The sequence below is a fragment of the Colossoma macropomum genome, unplaced genomic scaffold, assembly GCF_904425465.1.
Source record: "Colossoma macropomum unplaced genomic scaffold, Colossoma_macropomum, whole genome shotgun sequence".
NCBI lineage: Eukaryota > Metazoa > Chordata > Actinopteri > Characiformes > Serrasalmidae > Colossoma > Colossoma macropomum.
This window is the reverse complement of record NW_023494787.1, coordinates 657,610-682,312: the sequence shown is the minus strand read 5'-3', so window position 1 is coordinate 682,312 and position 24,703 is coordinate 657,610. Positions and strand designations below refer to the sequence as shown.

Genomic DNA, 24,703 nt, shown 5'->3' with positions numbered 1-24,703 from the left:
TTCCTGCCAAATTAGAAAAATGGGATCATTTTAAAGGTAAAGCAGCCTGTTTAGAAATCATTTCTAAATTTAATTTCATATTTTCAATATGTAACATTTTCTGTTCTAACTGGAGTTTAACTAAAGGCCTGTATTGAGACAAACACTAATATGAATATTATATTATATATTATACTATAATATAAGTCTGGCATCAGATAATTCCTTGTAATTTTATGTGCTTATATGTCTAAAGTGCATAAATAAATAAATAAGTAAATAAATAAATAAACACTCCTTGGATGCAGATCAATCCGTATCTCATAGTATCTGAACTCATCATTACAGGATGCAGGGAGAGCTCATCCACAGGAGGCAGATTGATTTGTAATGAAACAGCATCACCTGGTGGTCAAGTCCTATTTTTAATGCACTGAATTAAAAATCCTAACAGGTTTCTGTTTCTTGGTCTTATCTGACTACAGAACCCGGTTCCACTCAGAGATCCAGAGATGTTCTGTAATCTGAAGATTCATATTTTGTTGTTTTTATTGAGAGTTCAGACTTTCATCCGGAAAGCTGGAAAGAAGTTGTGTTAGCATTAAAGGTTCATCTCTGATGTTCTGATGTTGCTCTGAGTTTCTTTGTTGCCAAGGAAACGATCTGTTTAAACTGTCCTTTTATTGCTGCACTAAAAGAGTCCAATAGAAATATTAACACCAGACTGTTCACCCAATCACATCAGTGTATAGCCTGCTTCTTCACTCAATAATGAATCTAAAAAAAACATGATCACATCATCAATACAGATGATCACATCTTACCAATGACATTAAAACCTCATTCTGAACGTTCAGTTTAAACAGAATTGATTTACATATTGTTTGTTCATGGCTGTTTGAGTGTTTGTTTCCACTGTGAGACTCCACTGGTTACAGTAAGATGACAGGACTCTGGTTCATGTTTCTGAGCTGTGATCAGCTGCACAGGTATCATCAGATCAGCTGCACAGGTATCATCAGATCAGCTGCACAGGTATGATTAGATCACCTGCACAGGTATCATCAGATCAGCAGGACGCGCTCAGTGTGATAACCTCAGGCTGGGTTTAGTTGCACTGTGGCTGGTTTAGTGGTAATGTTGTTTTGTGTTTGTATTGTGTGCTGGGTGATGTGTATTGATTATATTGACTGCTGGCTGTACATGCAGTGACGATTATCTGTCTCACTGCACTAAAACACAAACTACATTTCATTTTCTTTATATACCGTGAATACAGTGCAGTAATCCAGTGAACACAATAATAATGCAGAATGATCCTGAATCAGTTTTACTAATATTTAAAATAAAATTGTTTCCTATGTTTGCAAAGAGCATGGTAATCTACACATATCCACAAGGGGGCGACTGTAGTGTATGAAACATGACTTTGATTGTGATGATGATGTAAAATAACAGATGCTGATGTAATTTTATTCACTGATTCCTCAGAAATAAAGTCTTTTTAATCAAAATCTCAAAGGTCAGTAAGACATGAACACGGACAGCTTGTTACCCACAATTCTCTTTTTGTGATTAAGCTGTAACATTACTGTCATGCTCCTATAAATATCTGTGAGTCTTGTAAGAAGCATGTTAAACTAATTAGCTCAATTAGCTCCTGCAGCTCATTGGCTGTTAATAATAAGCTGCCAGACTGTGTAGAGGATAACTATGTCCACAATTACATACACAAATACACAAATATATAAGTAAAATGTTTTGATGAGCTCAGTATTCATTTAATGCTGACAAGCCAGTACCATATTATTTAAACCCTGCTATATAACATTGACATAACCATGTCATAACAATGTTTTACACATGTCACAATGTTTGATATAATGGCTGACAGCAGAGTAGACCTCAAACATAATAACATCTATCATGATAAACAGTAATTAAAACATGACAATTATATAACTTAACAGAATCTGCAATTAAATGTTTATGAAATAATAATTTCAGTGTTATGCAGCAAAGTTCAAATAAGGTGATATCAATCACTGAGTCTTTATATTTAATTTAGCATTTCAAATGATTAAAGTCATATTATTATTATTATTATTATTATTATTATTATTACACTATTTCATTATTTTTGAATTCCTCTCAGTTATTTCAGTGTAAGAGTCTTAAATGCCCAAATGTACAGAACTGTGATCGACTTCACAGCCAAACTCTACATCATTTTTCTGCTGAATGTTTTAATCATGAACCGGCTGGTGACGTTTATAATTACCTGTAATTTGAATAAATCAATGGAATGTTCTTCAGTGTGATTCAAACAGTCACGATTAACCACCAGATATTTTTCTCTACATTTCACTGTGAAAGAGTGAACAAATTTATACTCAAAATATTTTATTGTGAAACCTGTCATACAAAAATAAAATATGGCAGAAATGTACATCCAGAAATCAGAACATAATTCAGTTAAAACATTAGAGAGTGAAGCGCTGGACGCTCTTCAGCTTTCACTGATAATACTGTCAGCTAACGAGGCTTGATGTCCAAGTCTGTTAGTGTTTAACTGTATTTCTACTGGACACTGCAAACCACATCAACGTCCGGCTGAAACCCACACGTTCAGACTCGGAGAGTGATGGATCAGGAAAAAACAAACCAAAACAAAAGAAAAAGCAGCGTTCAGCCTCGAATAGGAAATTACGTGATTTAGAACATTATAAATCCATCAATAACAAACTGAGACTGTAGTTCAGGAGAGATGAACTAAAGCAGATCACAGCTCAGGGTTTAAACGACCTCGATAAGCTTTTACTCATCATCACTTTCACTTCTCCAACATGATTTCCTTCCTCTTCATCATCCTCAGATCACTTACACTTCACTGTTCTCCACTTCCATCTCCTCACACTCTCCTCTCAGACCTCTCATCGTCTCTGTTAGCGCCCCTCGCTCTGCATGGACCACAGAAGCTTTTAATGTGGGACAAAAACACATTATAAAATCCACCTCTATTCAGACAGATAACAGAAAGGAGAAGACCTTGAATGTCCAGGAGCTGCCAGCAGGTCCAGACGTCCATTTCTGAAATCTATAACTGAAGAGTGACTCATTCAGAATGATTTAATTATGAATAATAAACCTTTTAATTATAAGAATCTAACCTCACTGACATTAGCATATTGTAGTGACATACTGTATTTATTTATTTATTTATTTATTTATTTATTTATTTATTTTATTTTCTTCTTAATTTTCTTTACAACTTAATTCCAAATGACTATTTCACTGTTCTTTTATGTGATTCTCTCAAAATTATTTTTACATCAAATGGAATTAAGAGTTCATACACTCTGTTCTAAATTTTTCTTGTTCCTTTTTGATGATGCTTTGGCAAAACTGTAACTGAATATGGTCATGCCAATAAAGCTTATTGAATTGAATTGAACTGTACTTTATATAACTACTGCTGACTGCAGGGGGCCCAATCCTGGACCTGGACATCTTCCGCCCTGGAGGCTTCAGATCCAGCACACCTGGCTCTAATACTCAGACACCCCTGAAGCTCTTCATTACATGGAGTTTGCTGTTGTATTTATTACAGATTATCTGCATTTTATATGTTGATAAAGTCAGGTCGTCTTGTGTTTGTTACTGAAATGTAACCAGGGAGTAAAACTCCTGTTGGACACGACCAGTAAATTTGTGACAAGCGCACACTGAATGCTGATTTAAAATACAGATAAGAACATTAATAATTAATGACCTATTAAAAAGGGGTAATTTGGAGCTTTTTTCCTATGACCCCTTTCACATTCACTATGTCATGGGACAATTGGCCAATCAGAGGATGGAGGCAAACACAAAACAAGGAAGGGAGGACATGGCGGCGGGAGAGAGGACCGGCATGCTGAAAACGCGTTGGAAACTTCTCCTGTGGAGCTGTTTTCTCTATTTTTTGTTCACCGTTTGCACGACTTTTGCAGTTTGAGGTGACTTTTATTGGAACAAGTTATCAAACAGACCCTAAACAGAGTCTGACAACAGAGTTAACCGCAGACTTGCTCCGCTATTGAAGCCGACGAGGTGGTGAGCAACCAGGCTTTTGAACTTGAGACCGCCGAGTCTCAGCCATGTTTGTTACTCGCCAAACTCTCCCTGATTACTTTGCACTCATGGGAAACTGTAAACGGTGTCCCTGAACCCCAGTGTTGACTGATATTGCCGATGTGCGAACTGTGTTTTGTATATAAGAGACGTCAGCTTACACTGACTTTTTGTCGTCGTTTGGGGGGGGGCGGTGTATATACAGTGGTATATTACGCTGCCCGGCCTATAAGCTAACTTTATATCATCACGGTTCCATTCATTAAAGGGTGGAATAGCCGGGTGCTTATTACAAATTATCTTAGTCTGGAAAATTAAGGGTTTGACAAAACCTCCAGACCTGCTGGCTGTGCTCGTCTCACAGTAAACCCAATAACACACTTTACTGACTCAGTCTCTACGACTGGTGATTTCCATCTGAGCCGACTTGCAGTTAAACAATCAAGACATTTTCCAGCAGTAAAATCTAGCATTCTGTAAAAGCACTGTAACATCTTAATAGCAACACTGCAGTTGGTTACATGATGGGCGGGGCCTAATGTCTGGTCCCACCCATCAAAACTCATTCTGTGGTCCATGCTTCTCTAAACACTTCTTTCTACAGAGCTGTGGACACACACGTCCACAAACCTTCTCACAGTGGTCTTCACTGTCCTCAGCAGGTTCTCCACTCCAGGTTGGGGTTTCAGGTTTCTGGACTCTCAGTTCTGCGGGCCTAAAGAACACTGGAGCTGCTGAGGTTCTGATTATTCACTCAGAGCTGCAGCTGTTTTTTGCTGAGTGTCTGAGTTTGGTCACTTTACTGCCCTCAGCAGTACCCTCAGAGGGTCACTCGCTGGTCCCAGCTGCCGATTTCTCCTGGAGCAGTCCAGTCTAGATCTTCACTTGGCCGCTCTGTCTCTGGCCAAGTCCAGCGGTTCCTTCCTCGGAACAGACCAGTCATCGGCTTCATGACTGGACGTATAGTGACGTACCGCTGTTTGATTAAAGACAGGAAGCTTCTCCACTGAGTCTGTGGACAGAGCCTGAGGGAGGAGGAACATTACTGTGGATTAGAACATCACTGTAGACTAGAACATTACTGTGTTTTAGAACATTATTCTGGATTAGACCTTTAAAAAGTCTTTGTGTTAAAATGTTTATTATAACTGAATCCTGTTTTTACCTTTAGGTGAATGACTGCGTCAGTACCGAATCCCTCCAGCGGGTAGAGCTGTAAATCTCCCTGGAAGTATCGAACGTACAGACGAGAGAGCGGCAGACCATAACCGAACCCAGCCTATAGAAACACACACACCATTTATAAACACCATATAAACACCATATATAACACATACAGACCATAACCGAACCCAGCCTATAGAAACACACACACCATTTATAAACACCATATAAACACCATATATAACACAGACAGACCATAACCGAATCCAGCCTATAGAAACACACACACCATTTATAAACACCATATAAACACCATATATAACACAGACAGACCATAACCGAAAATCACACACCATCAGAAACAGCATATATAGCATGTATAACACACACAGCTGATCTTTTACAGTAAATAGGTAAATAGGAGATCTGAAGTGAATGATGTGTATAAGTGATCTTTAGATCGTTCTATTTTTATTTCAGCCTCATAATCCTCATTATTTATTCTGCGTCAGTTTTACAGTTTTACAAACTAATTATAACTGTGATAACTAAGTATAACTAATTACAGCTGTGAGCTCCTCGCTGTCCTGTGTTCTTATAATACTGTGGCAGCTGCCGCTGGCTCCGGTCTTGGGAAGGAGCAGTATGAAAAGCTGAGCTGTGGCTCCGCCCCCCCGTCAAAAGGGACGTTGTTGTGGTTTAATGTTGTTAAAGTTGTTCTGTTAGTCTAAATGTATGTGTGTGTTATTGTGTTATTCTGTAGCCTCTCTGTGTCTCCGTCATTCAGTCATCATCATTCAGCCATTCAGTCCTCTATCTATCTATCTATCTATCTATCTGTCTATCTATCTGTCTATCTATTTCAGTGATTTGACTCTTTATTCCGTTGTTGTTTGTTTGTTGTTTGATTTTCTGGTTAGTTAGTGAAACTGTAAAACGAAGCTAATTCTTGATTTTTCCACTGACAATAACCAAACCAAAAACGAGAATTGACCCAATTTCCTGGTTTTGAAATAAAGAATGGAATGACCAAAAGATACGTGGACACTAAATGTATGTAATCTGTGATTTGAACTGGACTTAAAGTCTATCATTAGAGCCGAATAAACACAGTTCCGCTCTGTAACTGACGGAGTGTGAAGAGTGACTGATCTCAGGCTGGAGGTCAGATCAGGGGGTGCGGCGGTGTGAGGGTACCAGTGGAGTGCGGCGGTGTGTGGTGATCTCCGGTCGGGGAGCTGTAGAGTACATGTAGCTGAAGAGCTGCTCGATCTTCCTGGCAGGAACTCCTCCCCCTCGGTCACTCATCTGCACAATAAAACAGAATCAAACAGCGAAGAGCTCATTAACTCAGCGCAGGAGACCTGAGGACAGACCTGCGTCTCACTGACGTCCAAACCTGCGGAAAAGGGTTTCTGAATATCTGATATTAATAATATTAAAGAAAATCATGCTGAAGATGTTGCTGCTGGTCGCTGTGAGCTCTCAGAGCAGCTCTGAGTTATTTCAGTGAGGTTAATCTGGTTAATGTTTAGTTTCTGATGCTAACGCTAATGCCGACGCTAACCCTGGCTTATGTAACTCAGTGTGACGTGAGGCAGTGAAGAGTGAATGAACACTGAAGCAGCTCTCAGCACGTTCCTCCTGACCGCAGCGCTCAGGCTGAAGGTTACAGATGTTTATCAGGAGCTTCTATCTGAAAACTGTTCTGATCTGACTTCAGCTTCAGGACACGAACTCCTGCACTGCTAATGCTTATAAACCCACAGCGTTAGCGATTTAGCTGATACCAAGAAAGACGCTGAGGTATAAAATAACACAATAACGTCTCCATAACATCTTCATCAACAATGCTTTTATTCGTCACTATCATCTGTTCATTAATGATGCTAAAGCTATCTGTGCTGATTTAGCACCTGTTTTCTAGCTAATGCTAAAGCTCCAGTCTTGAGGCTGAAGACTTTTTGGTTAAATAATGTGTTTCTGATTAAAATATTAACTGAATATTTGTTCATATGAATAATTTACCACTGATCAAATAAGGTATGTGCAGCATGGACACCAAAATACCCACTGAACTGCAGTTATCTGTGTTATTATATCATTATTATTATGTTTTTCTGCACTTACTCAATATTTTGAATTCATCTACAGAATCTCAGTTTCGTTTACATGAATAAATGTAGATATGAATGTGTGTACAGTGTGTTGGCTTATCTAATTTTATTCCAAATTCAGTGACAGCACTGGAGCCTCTGGATGTCTGCTGTTTTTTATGCTCACCTTGATTGACAGGTCCTCTCCTCCCAGTGCTACCATGACTCTGATGGGCGGTAAAGTGCTGCTGGACTCATGGTTCTCGATAGTGGCTCTCATCGCGTTCTAAAGAGAGAAGTCCACCATTCATAAAACTAACATATTTACATGTGAGAGTTCAGCAAAAAGTCAAATTTACCTCAAATGTTAAAGTTTGCTTCTTTTACTTGGAGGCACTGGAGGCTAATGTGGCTAACAAGTAATGGAAGCTTATACTCCGCTGATTAGCATGGTGCTAACTGCGTGCCTTACTCCGCTGATTAGCATGGTGCTAACTGCGTGCCTTACTCCGCTGATTAGCATGGTGCTAACTGCGTGCCTTACTCCGCTGATTAGCATGGTGCTAACTGCGTGCCTTACTCCACTGATTAGCATGGTGCTAACTGCGTGCCTTACTCCACTGATTAGCATGGTGCTAACTGCGCGCCTTAAGCTGTGTGGAGATGTTCAGTAAAACTGATTGTGATTTCCTCGTTTTAAGATAACAAACGTTATCAGAGTTTCAGACACACCTCGGCCGATCAGCTACGTTCGGCGTGATGTGGGAGGAAATCTGAACTACCGCTTTAATCTGTTCTTTATTTCACTGCTGATTCAGAGTTTATTACCTTGAAGAGCTCGAAGAGCACGTGGTAGAGGTGTGAGGGGACGTAGGAGATGTGAATGGGCTCGGATTCGCCGTTCACTGCCAAAAAAACACATCAGCAGATAAGAGGAGCAGCTCAGTTCTGCTGAGAACTGGATTCAGCTGGTTTTATTATTCAGAGCTCCGTCCAAAGGCCGGACCACTCAGCACCGTCACAGCCACTGATCTCACACGGACTTCACCCTGACCCTGTCAGCTCAGACACTTCACACTTTCACTCTCTGGTTTTATTTTCTTGTATTTATCAACTGATTTTCCTCTAATGTGTGTGTGTGTGTGTGTGTGTGTGTGTGTGTACATATATATATATATATGTGTGTATGTGTATGTATGTATGTATATACAGTTCTTACCATTTAGCTCTTTGAGCTCCAGTTCAGGTGAGCACAGGTAATACTGCTCAGACAGCATCCTCGCACATTCATACGCATCTGAGGAGGAAACAAACACACAGCTGCTGTTTAAAGCTGTAACTGTAACATTATGACTGATTAAAGCTGTAACTGTAACATTATCACTCAGGGTTCATGTTGCTGACCTTGGATGACCTCGGTGACCCTGCAGTTGGGGTCGATGCAGCCAATGGCGCTGGGGGCCGGCTGGGAGGCGGGGTCAAATATCAGTGCTGAACACACACAGAGAGGAAGCGAGTGTTAGCGATCATAGAGAACACTTTAGGAAGGTGGGCTTTGTTATTTGAAATAATGCTGAGTGATGTTCTAGCGCCCCCTATTGGGCAGACTTTGTTTATACATATTATTAAATATACCATCATCAAAATAACTTTATGAAAATAAAAAGTGTTTAGGTTTTCTTTCTGTAGCCCCACCTGGTGGCCAGTCCTCCAGCAACGTTTAATATTTTCATTAGTATAATCATTTAAATTATTTTAAATTAAAATTTAATAGAAAGTGAATTCAGTTATTTCAGTATTTTCAATTTTAATTTAGAAAAATATCAAAACTCAAGGCTGAACGGAAGAACCTCCAAAATAAGTCACATTTAATAGCTGCTGTGAAATTTCACAAAGTGCTTTCATCCATTTCAAATGTGAACGCTGAAAATTCTAATCCAATAATCTAATAATGGATCTCCACTCTGGCTGGATTTGGACTTACAGGTCAGGTTATGTTTTTTTTATTAATTTGTTAATTAATATGTTTGTGCTTCATTGGACGAGAGTGAAGTCATGACTGTCCAATCAAATTAAACTCCACAGAAATACACACAGGCGTATCTCACACTGCTTTAGAACCTCATTGTGTTAATGGTGAGTGTGAGGAGGTTCTCACTGTGCTGGTTGATGAGCATGCGTATGGAGATACGGCTCATGTAGAAACGGTCCAGAAAGTACTGAATGTTCTGGCTGGTGACGGGATCCTGCCCAAACATCTCCTTATACTCAATCACACCCTGAGCCATAGTGGGAACCACATCGTTATGGCGGTTCCTGATGGTCACCAGGGTCTCCACGAAACTGAGGAGAAAAACAGAACAACATAAATCAACATTCAAAATCTGAAAAAGCACTTTAACTGGCTTTATTTATAAACAAATACTGAAGAATGAAATAAAGAAAATTAGTTTTAAAAATAAAGGAGTCAAAAAAGGTTCTGTGTGATACCATAGAGGAACCCATTTTGGTTCCCCAAAGAACCTTTCATTGGTTGGTTTTTCAGAGTACAGTTTTTGTAAATGAAGTGTGAAGCACCTCTACACAATGTTAAGGTTCTAGGAAAACCTTTAAAAGCTTTAAAGGCTTCTTCACATTTTCAAACATGGTTCTCTAGAGCAGTGGTTCTCAGGGATCCCCAGATGTTCCAGGTTTTTGCTCTACTGCTGAACCATATGCAGTTCTTTGTTGCTTAAAGAACCTTTTTTATTTAAAGAGTGTAGAAAAAACAGAGGTTTTTTACATCAAGTAAAACCGTAAATTACAGCTGCAGATCCTTCGTTACTGTAGAACTGCAGAGTAAACAGTGTTTACAGTGTAAAAACACTCACTCCTGCAGAACCTTCTGATCCTCTGGCATTCTGTCCAGGAACTCAAGGATCTCCATTAAACTCTGGACATACCTGAGAGAGAGAGAGAGAGAGAGAGACAGAGAGAGTGAGAGAGTGTGTGTGTGTGTGTGTGTGTGAGAGAGAGAGAGACAGAGAGTGTGTGTGTGTGTGTGTGTGTGAGAGAGAGAGAGAGAGAGAGACAGAGAGAGTGTGTGTGTGTGTGTGTGTGTGAGAGAGAGAGAGACAGAGTGTGTGTGTGTGTGTGTGTGTGTGTGTGTGAGAGAGAGAGACAGAGTGTGTGTGTGTGTGTGTGTGTGTGTGAGAGAGAGAGACAGAGTGTGTGTGTGTGTGTGTGTGTGTGTGAGAGAGAGAGAGAGAGACAGAGAGAGTGAGAGAGAGAGAGAGAGAGAGAGAGAGAGTAAGTAGGTGAAAGGTCACTGTTTCAGGTTATTTGAGATGAGAGTTTATTGCTGAAGGTGTGACTGAGATTCCGTGAATGAACAGTTTCCACTGGTTTGTTTCCAGGTGTGTTAATGTAGACTGGACCACCCCCCCAACCCACAGAAGATTCTCTGAACTGTGAGGTCATGTAATGTTTCCGTCTCCAGGATGGTCTCAGTTTCTCTGGTTTTCCGTAGAGGCTCGATAAACAGCGCCCGCTGTGTAAATAATGCCGTGGCCTGAATGAACCGTCTGCAGTTTAAATCTGAATGAAAGGCTCTGATTGAACTTCATCATTAAAGTATCAGCTGTTTTTCACATGTTCACTACAGTGTAAAGTCCTCTGTGTGTGTATCAGATACACGGAGCTCCAACTTCACTAGAAGAAAAACAGTTTTATACAGGCTCTGCCTCCTTCTCTCTCCACCAATCATACAGCAGTGTCTGAGCAGTAACCGGCCGAGCCTCTGCAGCTCTGCAGGAAACACTGTTACTTTACGCAACAGCAGCCTCACATTTCAGCAGGAGCTCAAACAGAGACCTCAGATAAACCCCCGAACACCTGACTGTGAGCTTGCAGCACAGCACTGCAGTGACTCTGTCTCCAGATCGGACCTTCAGCACCAACAACACAGCAAAGCAGACCAGCACTGAATAACACAAACTACACTAAATAACCCAAACCAGGGTTAAATAACCCAAACCATCAGGGTTAAATAACCCAAACCAGGGTTAAATAACCCAAACCACGCAAAATAACCAGTACCAAAACCAAACTGAAACGAAATATACAAAATTAGTGCTAAATAGCCAGTATTTAGAAAATAGCCCAGACTAACAGTGAATAGCCCAGACTAACAGTGAATGGCCCAGACTAGAGCAGTAGATTTACCTCAGTCGGTTATGAAAGTGCTGCAGCTCAGAGCGTCTCAGAAACACAACGAAAACAACACAGTGGAGAAACTGGGACAAAGTTCACAGCCCTGCTGCACTAAACCACACACTGCCTGCAGCCTGACCACACACACACACACACATACACATATACAAATTATGTAAGTTCTGAAGGCGTGTACGGGACAGTGTGTATGTGAGTGTCTGTGTGTGTGTGTGTGTGTGTGTGTGTGTGTGTGTGTGTACCAGCTGTGTACGAGCTGAGCTGAGGGGGTGCTGAGCAGGCAGGGGGGCAGCAGTCTGATCTCCTTCATGATGTTGGAGAGTCTGACCGGCAGCTCCTGTCTGAGGAACCTGAAGGAGGTTTTCTCACAGGCGTTTACTGAGCCTGTGGACAGAGGGGTCAAAGGTCAGTCAGTTGTGAGGTCTTGTTCCTTTTACTTCACTAACAGCCTGACTGATTTGTTCTTTATGTCCTGATGAAGTTCTAAGAAGAGGTTTCAGCCTCGTGCTGGTTTCCACTGCAGTTCCACAGAGGAGCTCCAGGAGTTTATCTGAAGGCCTTCATGCACAGGAAATTTTAATAAGCATTTAATAATGTATTTATGAACAGTTTATGATGAGAATCATACTGAAGCAATGAACCCTGAACTGAATGGATAATTTTTATACATATTTTCCTGCAAATGTTCCTGAGAGTGTTCTTAGACACACATCTGCCTCATAAGCTCAATTACAGGACAATGATGCTTTATAACAGTGTAATAAATAAAATAAATTTTTATCACTTCAGTTTAGAGGATCCTTTGACAAAATAGTGTCAGTTATTTTAAAAACATCTGCTGTCTTCTTGGGAATACTGTCATAAACTGTCCATAAATAGTCAAGTATTGCTTTACAAATGCATTATCCAGTGCTTATATATGTGTTATAAAGTCCTTATGTAAGTAGCCTTCAAATACAGTGTTACTGAACACTTTAACTGGAGTATTGAGGTGTAAGATATATAGAAAAGCTCTTTACAGAACCATCATTGAGAAGAACCAAAAAGCCATGTATGCAGTAAATGGTTCTTTCATGATTCTATATGGAACCATTGACTTCACTAAAGAACTGTTTTTGAATATCATTAGTCTGAAGACTCCAGTGAAGGTTCACCTAAAGTCGTACTAGATACCTGCAGACCTGCTCATGCAGTTCAGACATGTTCTTACCGAAGTCCAGGAACTGCTTCATTGATAACGGCGACGGAGAGAATTTAGAGAAGTGGTCGATGTGCTTCGGCACGTTGGCCAGAGCTGCGTTCTTCATGATGAACCGCGCGAGCTTCATGGCGCCCTGCAGACCCTGAATCTGAATATTAGATCCTCTTTTCAGTGGAGAATTCTGGATTATTCCCTCTGTGGGTCACTCTGAGTTTAGTCTGCACAGCCCGCCGACTCAGTTCTTCATATGTGCACTGTGTGACATCAGCTCCCCAAACGGGCCAATGAGGGACCAGCAGTACTGTGGCCCCGCCCCCCTACAGACCGTGGTCAACAGAGTGTGAGGCACGAGGCAAACGTCAGAGCTTCAGAGTGTCAGAGCGCGAGGCTGAAACACTCAAACAGCCTGCAGAGTCAAATTACACACACACACACACTCACACACACACTCACTCACACACACTCACACACTCAAACACACACACACACACACACACTCACACACACACACTCAAACACACACCCACACACTCACACCCACACACTCAAACACACACACACACACACACACACACACACACACACACACACACACACACTCACACACACTCTCACACACACACACCCACACACACACACACACAGACACTCTGCAGGAAATCAGTCAATAAGGTCGTACAAGTTCAACAAACACACCATCAACAACTGAGACAGACTTCTCCTTCAGTTGTTTACTGTTCAGTTGTTTACTGTTCAGTTGTTTACTGGTCAGTTGTTTACTGGTCAGTTGTTTACTGTTCAGTTGTTTACTGGTCAGTAGTTTGCAGCTGCACAAATGTCTAATTATTTAAATCGTACTGCAATTGTACACTTATAATTACATAGTAATGAGGACTGTCAATATATTAAATCTAATTAATCTTAATCACATTCTACTACCACATAAAGTAACTCACATTAATTATACACTGTATGTTGTGTAATTAATCATTTTTATTGTTCAAATTCCACCCTAAATAAAGATTTATTTCCATTTTGAAATCTGTGCAGTGTTGTATTATATCTATATGAGTGGACAGAATAATCATCATCACACTGTATTTATTATCTTCAATAATTCAAGAACACTATTGTGAATGCAGACTCTGATCATGAAGAGTGAATAGAATATATATACAGTCAATATGCATATATATCTTATACATCATATATACAGTTAATGAGCATTGTTTGTCATATATACACTCAACACCTTCCACATGTTTAAACCACCTTTAGGCCAAAAGAGTTTCAATAAGAGTTTTTAATCACAGTCAATCACATATTTTACATATACAGTCAGTGAACGTGTATATTATTTATATCAGATGATATATATGATATGCTGTATTTGAACAACAGCAACATAAAGTGTGCTGCTTCTGGGCTCCAGCCTGCACTACTATGGATAGGTCAAAGGTCAAACTGGGAGAATGAGTTAACAAGGGTACAAATATTGGTGGTGTTAATAATTCATCACGTTACTGAGTTATGAACACTTTAACTATGAGTGCCTATTTTTCTGTTATTATCAAAGTACAAAAACCTGTTTACTGGTTGAAGGTCAGGATTATTTTGGCTGTATAATGAGTTGGACATACTGGTAACACTGGTTCATCAATTAACAGTAAGCATTTTTAACAAATACAAACAAACACAAAAGTATTCAGTCACCCTGTCTAATTACTGAATTCAGCTACTTTAAGGTCACTCACTGCTGACACAGGCATTCCAGTTGTGCACACACAGCTTGTATAATCTCCATAGAAAAGCACTGACCAATACAATAATAATAAGATGCTCTGGAGCAGCTGCACGATCCTAAGGTCTCCATGCCCACTGCCCAGCATGGGCTAGAGGGGTATAAAGCCCCCCAGCATTGGGCTGTGGAGCAGTGGAACCGTGTTCTCTGGAGTGATGGATCTGATGCCTATGAGATGAGTTGGAGTGACCCAGAACTGACCATCTAACATCAGTATCTGACCTCACTAATGCTCAATCAGATCCTCACAGTATTTTTCCCAGTTTTCCCAGAAGAGTAGAGGCTGTTACTGCAGCACTAATGGGGCAAACGCTCCATTAATACCCTTAATATTAGAAGAAGCATTGGATGAGCAGCAGGTGTCCACAACTTTTGGACATACAGTGTATTAAACATACACTTATTATATATTATATAACCAGTACATACTTTACATATTTACACATACCTGATGTCTGCAGAGCTGGCGAGCAGTGGCACCCGATCAAGGCAGAAGAGGCAGCAGCATCAGACGCACAGGATGGGCAGCTGTTCAACTCAGCAAAGGAAAGAAAGAAAGGAAAAACACACAGAGAGTCAGTTCTGTAATGGGTGTCAGTTCTGTAATGGGTGTCAGTTCTGTAATGTGCAACTGATCACAGGTTACAGTGTTAGCAGAGCAGCAGAGACTCTGGCTGGTATAGAACTGACAGGGAAAACTAATTACCAAAGGCTCGACTATACAAGTAAGTTTTTAGCCTAGACTTAAACACTGAGGCTGTGTCTGAGTCCCGAACATTAACAGGGAGATTATTCCAAAGCTGGGGGGCTTTATATGAGAAGCTCTCCCCCCTGACGTAACTTTATTTATTCTAGGTACTAATAGTGAGCAGCACCTTGTGATCTAAGTAGGCGTGATGGTTCATAGTGAGAGAGAAGTTCACTCAGGTACAGAGGGGCGAGTCCGTTTAGTGCTTTATAGGTCAGTAAGAGAATTTTATAATCAATGTGAAATTTAACTGGTAACCAGTGTAAGGTTGATAAAACTGGGCTGATATGGTCAAACCTTCTGGTTCTAGTAAGAACTCTGGCTGCAGCGTTCTGGACCAGCTGAAGCTTGTTAAGGCTTTTGCTGGGACATCCAGCCAGCAGGGCATTACAGTAATCTAGCCTTGAAGTAATAAATGCATGAACTAACTTTTCTGCATCCTGTAGAGAGAATGCATTTCTCAATTTAGCAATATTGCGGAGATGCAGGAAGGCTGTTCTAGTAAGATTAGTTATGTGTGCGTCGAAGGACAGATCAGGGTCTATAATGACACCAAGGCTTTTTACAGATGAGCTTGATGCAATTCAATCTTGCTAAGTTTAATTTAATCATCCGGTTTGCTTGCTAAGTATAACTGAGTGTCATCAGCATAGCAGTGGAAATTTATGCTGTGTTTACTAATAATGGTTCCCAGTGGTAGCATATATAATGTGAATAGTACAGGTCCTAAAACAGAGCCTTGTGGAACACCATACTTTACTTTTGTGAGAACAGATGATTCACCGTTTATATTAACAAACTGATACTGATCAGTGAGGTAGGACCTGAATCAGGAAAGAGCTGTTCCTGTTACCCCTACAAGGTTTTCTAGTCTGTCCAGTAAGATAGTGTGGTCTATTGTGTCAAATGCCGCACTAAGATCGAGGAGGACTAACAGGGACACATTTTCTTGGTCAGAGAATAATAAAAGATCATTTACAATTTTTACTAGTGCTGTCTCTGTACTATGATGTGGCCTAAAGCCAGAGTGGAATTTTTCGTGTATTTGATTCATATACAAATAAGAGTTTAATTGTTTTGCTACAACTTTTTCCAAGATCTTAGATATAAAGCGGAGATTCGAGATGGGTCTATAATTAGATAGTTCACAGGGAACGCACATTACCACTAAAGTGAATTTCGTAAGAGATTAAGTAATGGTCAGAGACTGCTGTGCTCTGGGGGAGAATGGCTAAGTTATCTATGTCTACACCAAAGGTCAGTATTAAGTCTAGAGTGTGGTTGTGGTAGTGTGTGGGCCCCTTTATGATTTGGGTGAAACCTATGGAGTCTATGATAGATATAAATGCCTTGCTTAGTGCATCTTGAGGATTGTCACAGGACACATCTTCTACCTTTGACTTATCAGTACACAGAATATTTTCTCTAAATTTTTTGGGCTCATTGAAATGTTTTTTTGGAAATTGTGAGATGGGTCTTTGTGTTCTTTTTGGTCAGCAGTGGTTTGTGCCTTGCGACTCTCCCATGGATGCCTCAGCAATGGCTGTGTAACCCTTTCCAGACTGTCAGATTTCAGTGACTCTGTTTTGCATACGTATTTGAATCTCTTTAGAACGCGGCATCCTGTGCTGCTTTTTGAGACCTTCTAGCTGCTTCACACTGACAGGCTCTGTTTAAGTGATGTTTAGATTCAACAGGTGTGGCAGTGATGATGTCTGGGTGTGGCAGCGAAATTGTACCCAACAGTCAATTGACTGCTGGTTAACTGGTTGATTTAGTAGGTAAATTACTTTTTCATATTGGGCCAGGGAGGGCTGAACAGCATTTGTCCTTCAATAAATTAAATCATGATTTAAAAACAGCATTTTGTGTTTATTTGAGTTATCTCTGAATAATATTAAAAGTAGCTCAAGCTGCTTCATCTGAAACAGTGAAGTGTGACAAATATGCAAAAATTAGAAGAAATTGGGAAGGGGTGAACATTTTTTCACAGCACTATATATTCACCCTTCTTAGTTTTGATGATATAAAAGTAAAATAAAATATAATATATAATATAACAGTAATTTTGATGATGTAATAGATTTAAATCTGAATGAACTCAGAGCAGCATGTTTGTCTGTGTGATGTTTGAGAGTCTCATCTTTTTCTCTGACGCTGTTTCAGTTCAGGAACAGGACAGTCATCAAAGCCATCAAAGAGCAACAATTCTAATGAGCAGTAAAATTCTCCTTTGTTAACTGATTCATTTGTAGTTTCTTTTACAAACCTTTTGGAAATTCACTTCAAACTGGCAAAGAGTTTGAATGGAAACTCCACTGTGAGTTAAAACAATCACTGATTCAGGAGCTGCAGCTCAGAGAGAGCAGTGACCAAACCATGGAGACAGATTGAGTCACAGTATCTCACAGAGTGGACAACACACACACACACACACACACACACACGCACACACACACACACACACACACACACACACTCACACACACACACACTCACACACACACACACGGTCTGGTGTTACTCATTGGTTGTTGGGTTAGACTCTCCGATTTGACGTAGAGGATGAAAAATGAGGAAAAAATGTTTCTCCATTTGTGTTGAAATCCTGCAGCGTTCCTCAGGAAGTCAGAGAGACACTGAGCCGAGAACACAAGAAACCTCACTTACACTCAGCTACACCACAGCAGAGGAACGCTCAGATCTCCTGGAGGAGGATAAGGTGGAGAAACGTTCTCTGAAGCTTGTTTGTGAAGTTGCGCTGAAGGTCGATGATGTTCCTGCTGGTTCCTGCTGTTCTTCTCCTGGCGGTACCAGGTAAGTTCTCTCTCCACAGATCCACACCGACACACAGCTTTAAGAAGAAAAAGATTTATAAACGTACAACATCTCTGAACAAACAACACACAGATCTCCAGTTTTTTATTTTTATACATCATTTAAACGGAACAGCTGTCATGATGCACGTTTTTCTTTGAGTGACAGGATGTATCTTAAAGACAGTAGGGGACATAATAATACACTGATACTGTAAATAATAATATAATGCCTGCTGTCTATTTGAATTATAGTAAATATAACAGCTCGAATTAATTTAACTTACTGCACATATTGAGCCTAATATTCATTCAAAATTCCATAAATATAACAGCTTCATACGAAACTCTCACTGTTAGTGTTAATAATTGTTTTCTTTGCTGTTCTGCAATAACTGACCATTTTAAAGCCTAATCAAGTCTATTAGAGTAAAATAATATCATGTAAGTCTTTGTGCCAGTTGTAGTGACTGTACTGAGAATAAAGCCAAAGGCCTCGTGCTGTGATGTCACTCATCAGCACTGAAACCTTCCAGGTGTTTAAACCACCTTTAGGCCGAAAGAGTTTCAATATGAGCTTTTAAATAGTTTGGAAAAGCTTTCAGAATCGTATATGTAGCTCAGATAACTGCATAAAACAATGTTTCAGCATCAGACAGATGTTTTTATTAGGCTGATGTTTCAGACTGATGTGTGTTTATTGAATTGAGCAGAATGTTAAGGTGACGTTGAGTTACTGAACTACAAATAATGCATTTTATTCATTTCACTGCATTAATAATCTCTGCAGTGCTAATTCAGGATATAATCCCAGTTTATACATTTTATAAATGTCTGTGCATCGACAGATGTGTGCATTATGAATATCAGATATCTGTATCCGTACCCTGAGTTCCCATATCGGAGCATCTTCAGTATCATTTTTAGGCTGAACCTGCTCTTCACACTGAAGCGAATATCTGATGAAGACGAAGCTGAGTTTTGAAGCTGAGTGCTGAAGATCTATGAACCCAAAAGAAAAGCACAGATCTGCTTTATGGTCTCTAAACTTTTACAGAGATGTTGTTACTGAGTTTAAAAGTAAGAGTTCAAATGAAATCTTATTCATAAAAGTTTAAAAGATGCCAAAGTGTCCTGTGTCAGGCAGCGTTCGTGTGAACAGAGCTGTGTAGATCAGCAGCCAAACCCATCTGAGAGGACTTTAATCTGTGGTGTTTACCAGATTCAGCCAATCAGAACCTCAGCAGAACTAAATCACTGCCACTCTGGAGGAATTAGACCAGAATCTCCACCATAAAAGAGAAGTAAAAGCTTCATTAAAGTTCATATCTGCTCTTTAGTTCATTCTAGTTTGATGTCACTGTGTGAGGCAATCGTGTTCCTGTGGCATTGCAACAGATTTCCTGTTTCCTGTTGCACTGACCAGAGTAACCATTCAGCAGCTCCACTGACCTGTTATTGCTGCAGTGTCCAGTGTAAAGATTTAAAGATTCTCTCAGATCTTGATTCAGTTCTCTGAGGCACACAAGGTGAACAAGTGCAGTGACAGCGGGCAGCCCTGGAGAACTTATGTACCTATGTAGAACCGTTCTATTTCCCGTTCAGTTAGGATTAGCCTGCATTCAATTAGAGTTAGCCTGTATTAGACTGGGACCAGCCTGTATTAAATTGGGACTAGTCTGTATTGAACTGGTACTAGTCTATACTACATTGGGAGTAAGCTGTACTTGACTGGGACTAGTCTGTATTGGACTAGGACTAGTTTGTATTAAATTGAGACTAGGCTGTATTGAACTGGTACTAGTCTATATTGAATTGGGACTAAACTGTACTGGACAGGCACTAACAAGGACTGAATTGGGAACAGGCTGTACTAGACTGGGGTTAGTCTGTATTAAATTGGGACTAGTCGGTATTGACCTATGACTAGAATGTATTAGACCAGGAATAAACTGTATTGGAGGGGGATTAGTCTGTATTATATTGGGACCAAGCTGTACTGGACTGGGACTAGTCTGTACTAAATTAGGAGTAGTCTGTATTAAATGGGGACTAAGCTGTACTGGACTGGAGCTAGTCTGTATTAAATTAGGACTAAGCTGTACTGGACTGGGGCTAGTCTGTATTAAATAGGTACTATGCTGTGCTAGTCTGTATTAGATTGGGACTAAGCTGTACTAGACTGGGGCTAAGCTGTACTGGACTGGGTCTAGTCTGTATTAAATTGGGACTAGTCTGTATTAAATAGGGACTAAGCTGTACTGGACTGGGTCTAGTGTGTATTGGGAGTTGTAACACAGTGTCCTGTTCCTGTGCAGGATGCTGTGGGCTGTGGACAGTGGACAGGCTGACGGTCAGGAGCGGTGGGTCCATTACTGTCCCCTGCCACTATAACTACAGGTTCAGAGCGCAGGTGAAGTACTGGTGCAAAGGGAGGATGTGGCAAATCTGTATTACTGTGAGACAGTCGGCGAAGGCCAACATTACGGACAGTCCGGCTGAGCTGGTAACCACACTGACCCTGTCCGGTCTAGAGGTCAGAGATGCCGGACGCTACTGGTGCGCCGTGAAGCGTGGGGGGGTCCTGAAGGCGGACCTCAGGACCTCTCTGGAGCTGCAGGTGACAGACGGTAGGAAATATTCTGGAATTCAGTTATGATCATTCATAATATTAAATTTGAATGTTTTACTGGTTTTGTAACCCTTAGAGGTCCAGACTGTCTCTCTGCTGCTATCTGAAAGTAATTATGTACTTTCATAATCAGTTACATTCCTAGTTACATCATGAATTATATTTTCATTGCATGGACAGATTCAAATCTGCACTTTTTTCATCAAAAAATGATAAAAACAGCAAAAATGTAAAGAATGTTTTTTTTCTTTGTATAAAACAACTGTACACACAATCATACCAAATATCAGATTTAAATCATAATAAAATGTCTCTTCCTCTACTTACAGACACTAACGTGGTCTAAATTAAAAGTTTTGAATCAGCACTTTCCACAGTTTCTCCACTTTTTCAGTTTCTCTTCTTTCAGTAGCTGCACATCTGAAATAATTAATATAAAATATAATAAATCATTATTTTGTTATTGCTGGCGGTAACTATGAGGTTTAGGAGTTAAACATATCCAAACTGAGTACAATGTGTTTGACTCTGTAATAGATATTATATATACTAACAGATTTATCTTATTCTTATTATTATCATTATTATTATTATTATTATTAGTATGTTTAATTAAGTGCCGACTCCTGGTGTCCACCATGGTGAATGGTGTTTGTTTGGGTCTCTAATGTAAACAGAATTATTTAATAATTCCTTTAATGTATAATTTACACTGTATGTTGTAATGTAACACCAAACACTGTATTATTGATTAATTATTGAGGATCATAAAGGTGCCCAGTTTTTGCTCTTAGACACGCCAGACCTTTGGGTCAGCAGCAGCTCAGTGTCCGGCACCGTGGGCGGGAACGTGACTGTTCAGTGTCACTATAGCGACCGGCTGAAGGAGGATGAGAAGAAGTGGTGCAGGAGCGGAAATCTGCACTCCTGCCAATCACAGCAGGACATACAGCCACCCCAGAATGCAAAGCTGCAACTCAGGGACGAGGGTCAGGGCGTCTTCACTGTAACGCTGACCAACCTGCAGATGGACGACGGTGGTTGGTTCTGGTGTATGATTGGAGGAATTCAGGCTCCGGTCCACGTCACCGTCACTGCAGCGTCCACCTCACAGAACTACACAGGTACCTTCAGCAAGACCCTGAAACAGAGTTTATACTACAGTGGGAACACCAGCAATGACCCTAACACTGACACTGACCATACATCAGCGCTGACCCTAACACTGACACTGACCGTACACCAGCTCTGACCCTAACACTGACATTGACCGTACACCAGCTCTGACCCTAACACTGACACTGACCGTACACCAGCGCTGACCCTAACACTGACACTGACACTGACCGTACACCAGCGCTGACCCTAACACTGACACTGACCATACATCAGTGCTGACCCTAACACTGACACTGACCGTACATCAGCGCTGACCCTGACACTGACCATACATCACTGCTGACCCTAACACTGACACTGACCGTACACCAGCGCTGACCCTAACACTGACACTGACCCTGACCGTACACCAGCGCTGACCCTAACACTGACACTGACCATACATCAGTGCTGACCCTAACACTGACACTGACCGTACATCAGCGCTGACCCTGACACTGACCATACATCACTGCTGACCCTAACACTGACACTGACCGTACACCAGCGCTGACCCTAACACTGACACTGACCCTGACCGTACACCAGCGCTGACCCTAACACTGACACTGACCATACATCAGTGCTGACCCTAACACTGACACTGACACTGACCGTACACCAGCGCTGACCCTAACACTGACACTGACCATACATCAGTGCTGACCCTAACACTGACACTGACCGTACATCAGCGCTGACCCTAACAATGACACTGACACTGACCGTACACCAGCGCTGACCCTAACACTGACACTGACACTGACCGTACACCAGCGCTGACCCTAACACTGACACTGACCATACATCAGTGCTGACCCTAACACTGACACTGACCGTACATCAGCGCTGACCCTAACACTGACACTGACTATACATCAGTGCTGACCCTAACACTGACACTGACCGTACACCAGCGCTGACCCTAACACTGACACTGACACTGACCGTACACCAGCGCTGACCCTAACACTGACACTGACCATACATCAGTGCTGACCCTAACACTGACACTGACCATACATCAGCGCTGACCCTAACACTGACACTGACACTGACCGTACACCAGCACTGACCCTAACACTGACACTGACCGTACACCACAGCTGACCCTAACACTGACACTGACCATACATCAGTGCTGACCCTAACACTGACACTGACCATACATCAGCGCTGACCCTAACACTGACACTGACACTGACCGTACACCAGCACTGACCCTAACACTGACACTGACCGTACACCAGCGCTGACCCTAACACTGACACTGACCATACATCAGTGCTGACCCTAACACTGACACTGACCATACATCAGCGCTGACCCTAACACTGACACTGACACTGACCGTACACCAGCACTGACCCTAACACTGACACTGACCGTACACCACAGCTGACCCTAACACTGACACTGACCATACATCAGTGCTGACCCTAACACTGACACTGACCGTACATCAGCGCTGACCCTAACACTGACACTGACCATACATCAGTGCTGACCCTAACACTGACACTGACCGTACACCAGCGCTGACCCTAACACTGACACTGACCATACATCAGTGCTGACCCTAACACTGACACTGACCATACATCAGCGCTGACCCTAACACTGACACTGACACTGACCGTACACCAGCACTGACCCTAACACTGACACTGACCGTACACCACAGCTGACCCTAACACTGACACTGACCATACATCAGTGCTGACCCTAACACTGACACTGACCATACATCAGCGCTGACCCTAACACTGACACTGACACTGACCGTACACCAGCACTGACCCTAACACTGACACTGACCGTACACCACAGCTGACCCTAACATACTAAGTTCAACCTCATACTAAGTTTTCATCCTAATCTAACACTAATCCTAACCTTATGCTTTATCGCTAATCTTAACCTTATATCCTAACGTTAATCCTAATTGTTCACCCTGGTGCTAATCCCAATCTTATATTGTGGTAATCGTAACCTTTCACCATAATGACATTCCTTGACATTGCACCCTAATGTTAGTCCTAATACTAATCTTAACCTCACACTCTAAAACTGTTTTCATTTTAAACTGTACTAATTTACACCCTAATGCTAGGACTAACTTTAACCCCTTAGTCTTGATCCTGACTTTATGCTCTAACGCAGCGGTTACCAGTCTCAGTCCTGGTGACCCAACACTGCATATTTGTGTGCTCTGCATCATCAAGCACTCCTAAATCATCTCATTAACTAATTAACCCCTTAACAAGCCAAACTTTGGGCTGGTGGGCCGAAAGGTTTATTACACACTGTTATAACCAAAGAAAAGCTCAGCCAGTTTACACTGAAGTCCCTGTAGTTACTGGATAATAGACCTTAGTATGAAATAAGCCTGGAATGTTAAGGGGTTAAGGAGCTCCTCCTGGGCGGAGTCAGGTGTGTAGAGTTCAGAGTCAGTATTCTTAATGCTATTCTTCAAACCTTAGACTCTGATCTTAGATGCTAATCTTAAGCACAGCAGTAGATCTCCAGACCCGTCTCAGTCCTGAATAAACAGTCTCATAATTTCATTCTTAGAGTCTCATCAGGCAACAACTGCAGCAACATCAGCACTGCTAACATCTGCACTGTCAACACCAACACCGCTCAGCTCCACACACCAACCAGCAGCACCTTCAGCTGTGACTGAACACTCAACTGACCGCACGTCCGCCACCTCCTCAACGTCCACCACCTCCTCAACATCCGCCACCTCCTCACCGTCCACCACCTCCTCAACATCCGCCACC

At 41.3% G+C, this 24,703-nt stretch overlaps 3 protein-coding genes across 5 annotated transcripts in view; 1 reads left to right on the top strand and 2 right to left on the bottom strand.

Moving 5' to 3' along the window:
* Window positions 1-24,703, bottom strand: part of LOC118805159 — a 1,027,118-nt gene that overhangs the window by 364,481 nt on the left and 637,934 nt on the right. The window lies entirely within an intron of this gene.
* LOC118805148 (pyruvate dehydrogenase (acetyl-transferring) kinase isozyme 2, mitochondrial-like) lies at window positions 2,366-13,005 on the bottom strand. Of its 3 annotated transcripts, none has more exons than XM_036565762.1 (11): window positions 12,772-13,002; window positions 11,804-11,945; window positions 10,223-10,294; window positions 9,511-9,695; window positions 8,757-8,843; window positions 8,572-8,649; window positions 8,181-8,257; window positions 7,540-7,638; window positions 6,454-6,564; window positions 5,258-5,371; window positions 2,366-5,117 (listed from the first exon to the last, which is right to left on the bottom strand). In XM_036565762.1, exons 1-11 carry the CDS (start codon window positions 12,887-12,889, stop codon window positions 4,974-4,976), a joined length of 1,227 nt encoding a protein of 408 aa, XP_036421655.1. In that variant the 5' UTR covers window positions 12,890-13,002; the 3' UTR covers window positions 2,366-4,973. The 3 variants fall into 3 exon arrangements, 1 of the variants encoding a protein (XP_036421655.1); XR_005007034.1 differs by having other exon boundaries at window positions 5,077-5,117; window positions 5,258-5,449; window positions 12,772-13,005; XR_005007035.1 differs by lacking the exons at window positions 2,366-5,117; window positions 8,181-8,257 and having other exon boundaries at window positions 5,281-5,371; window positions 12,772-13,003.
* si:ch211-264f5.2 (uncharacterized protein LOC570749 homolog) lies at window positions 17,830-24,703 on the top strand (the record flags this gene model as incomplete). The annotated part of the gene is made up of 4 exons (XM_036567703.1): window positions 17,830-18,128; window positions 20,446-20,757; window positions 21,554-21,883; window positions 24,492-24,703. Coding segments are annotated over exons 1-4 (900 nt in total), but the record flags the coding sequence as incomplete, so codon positions are not given.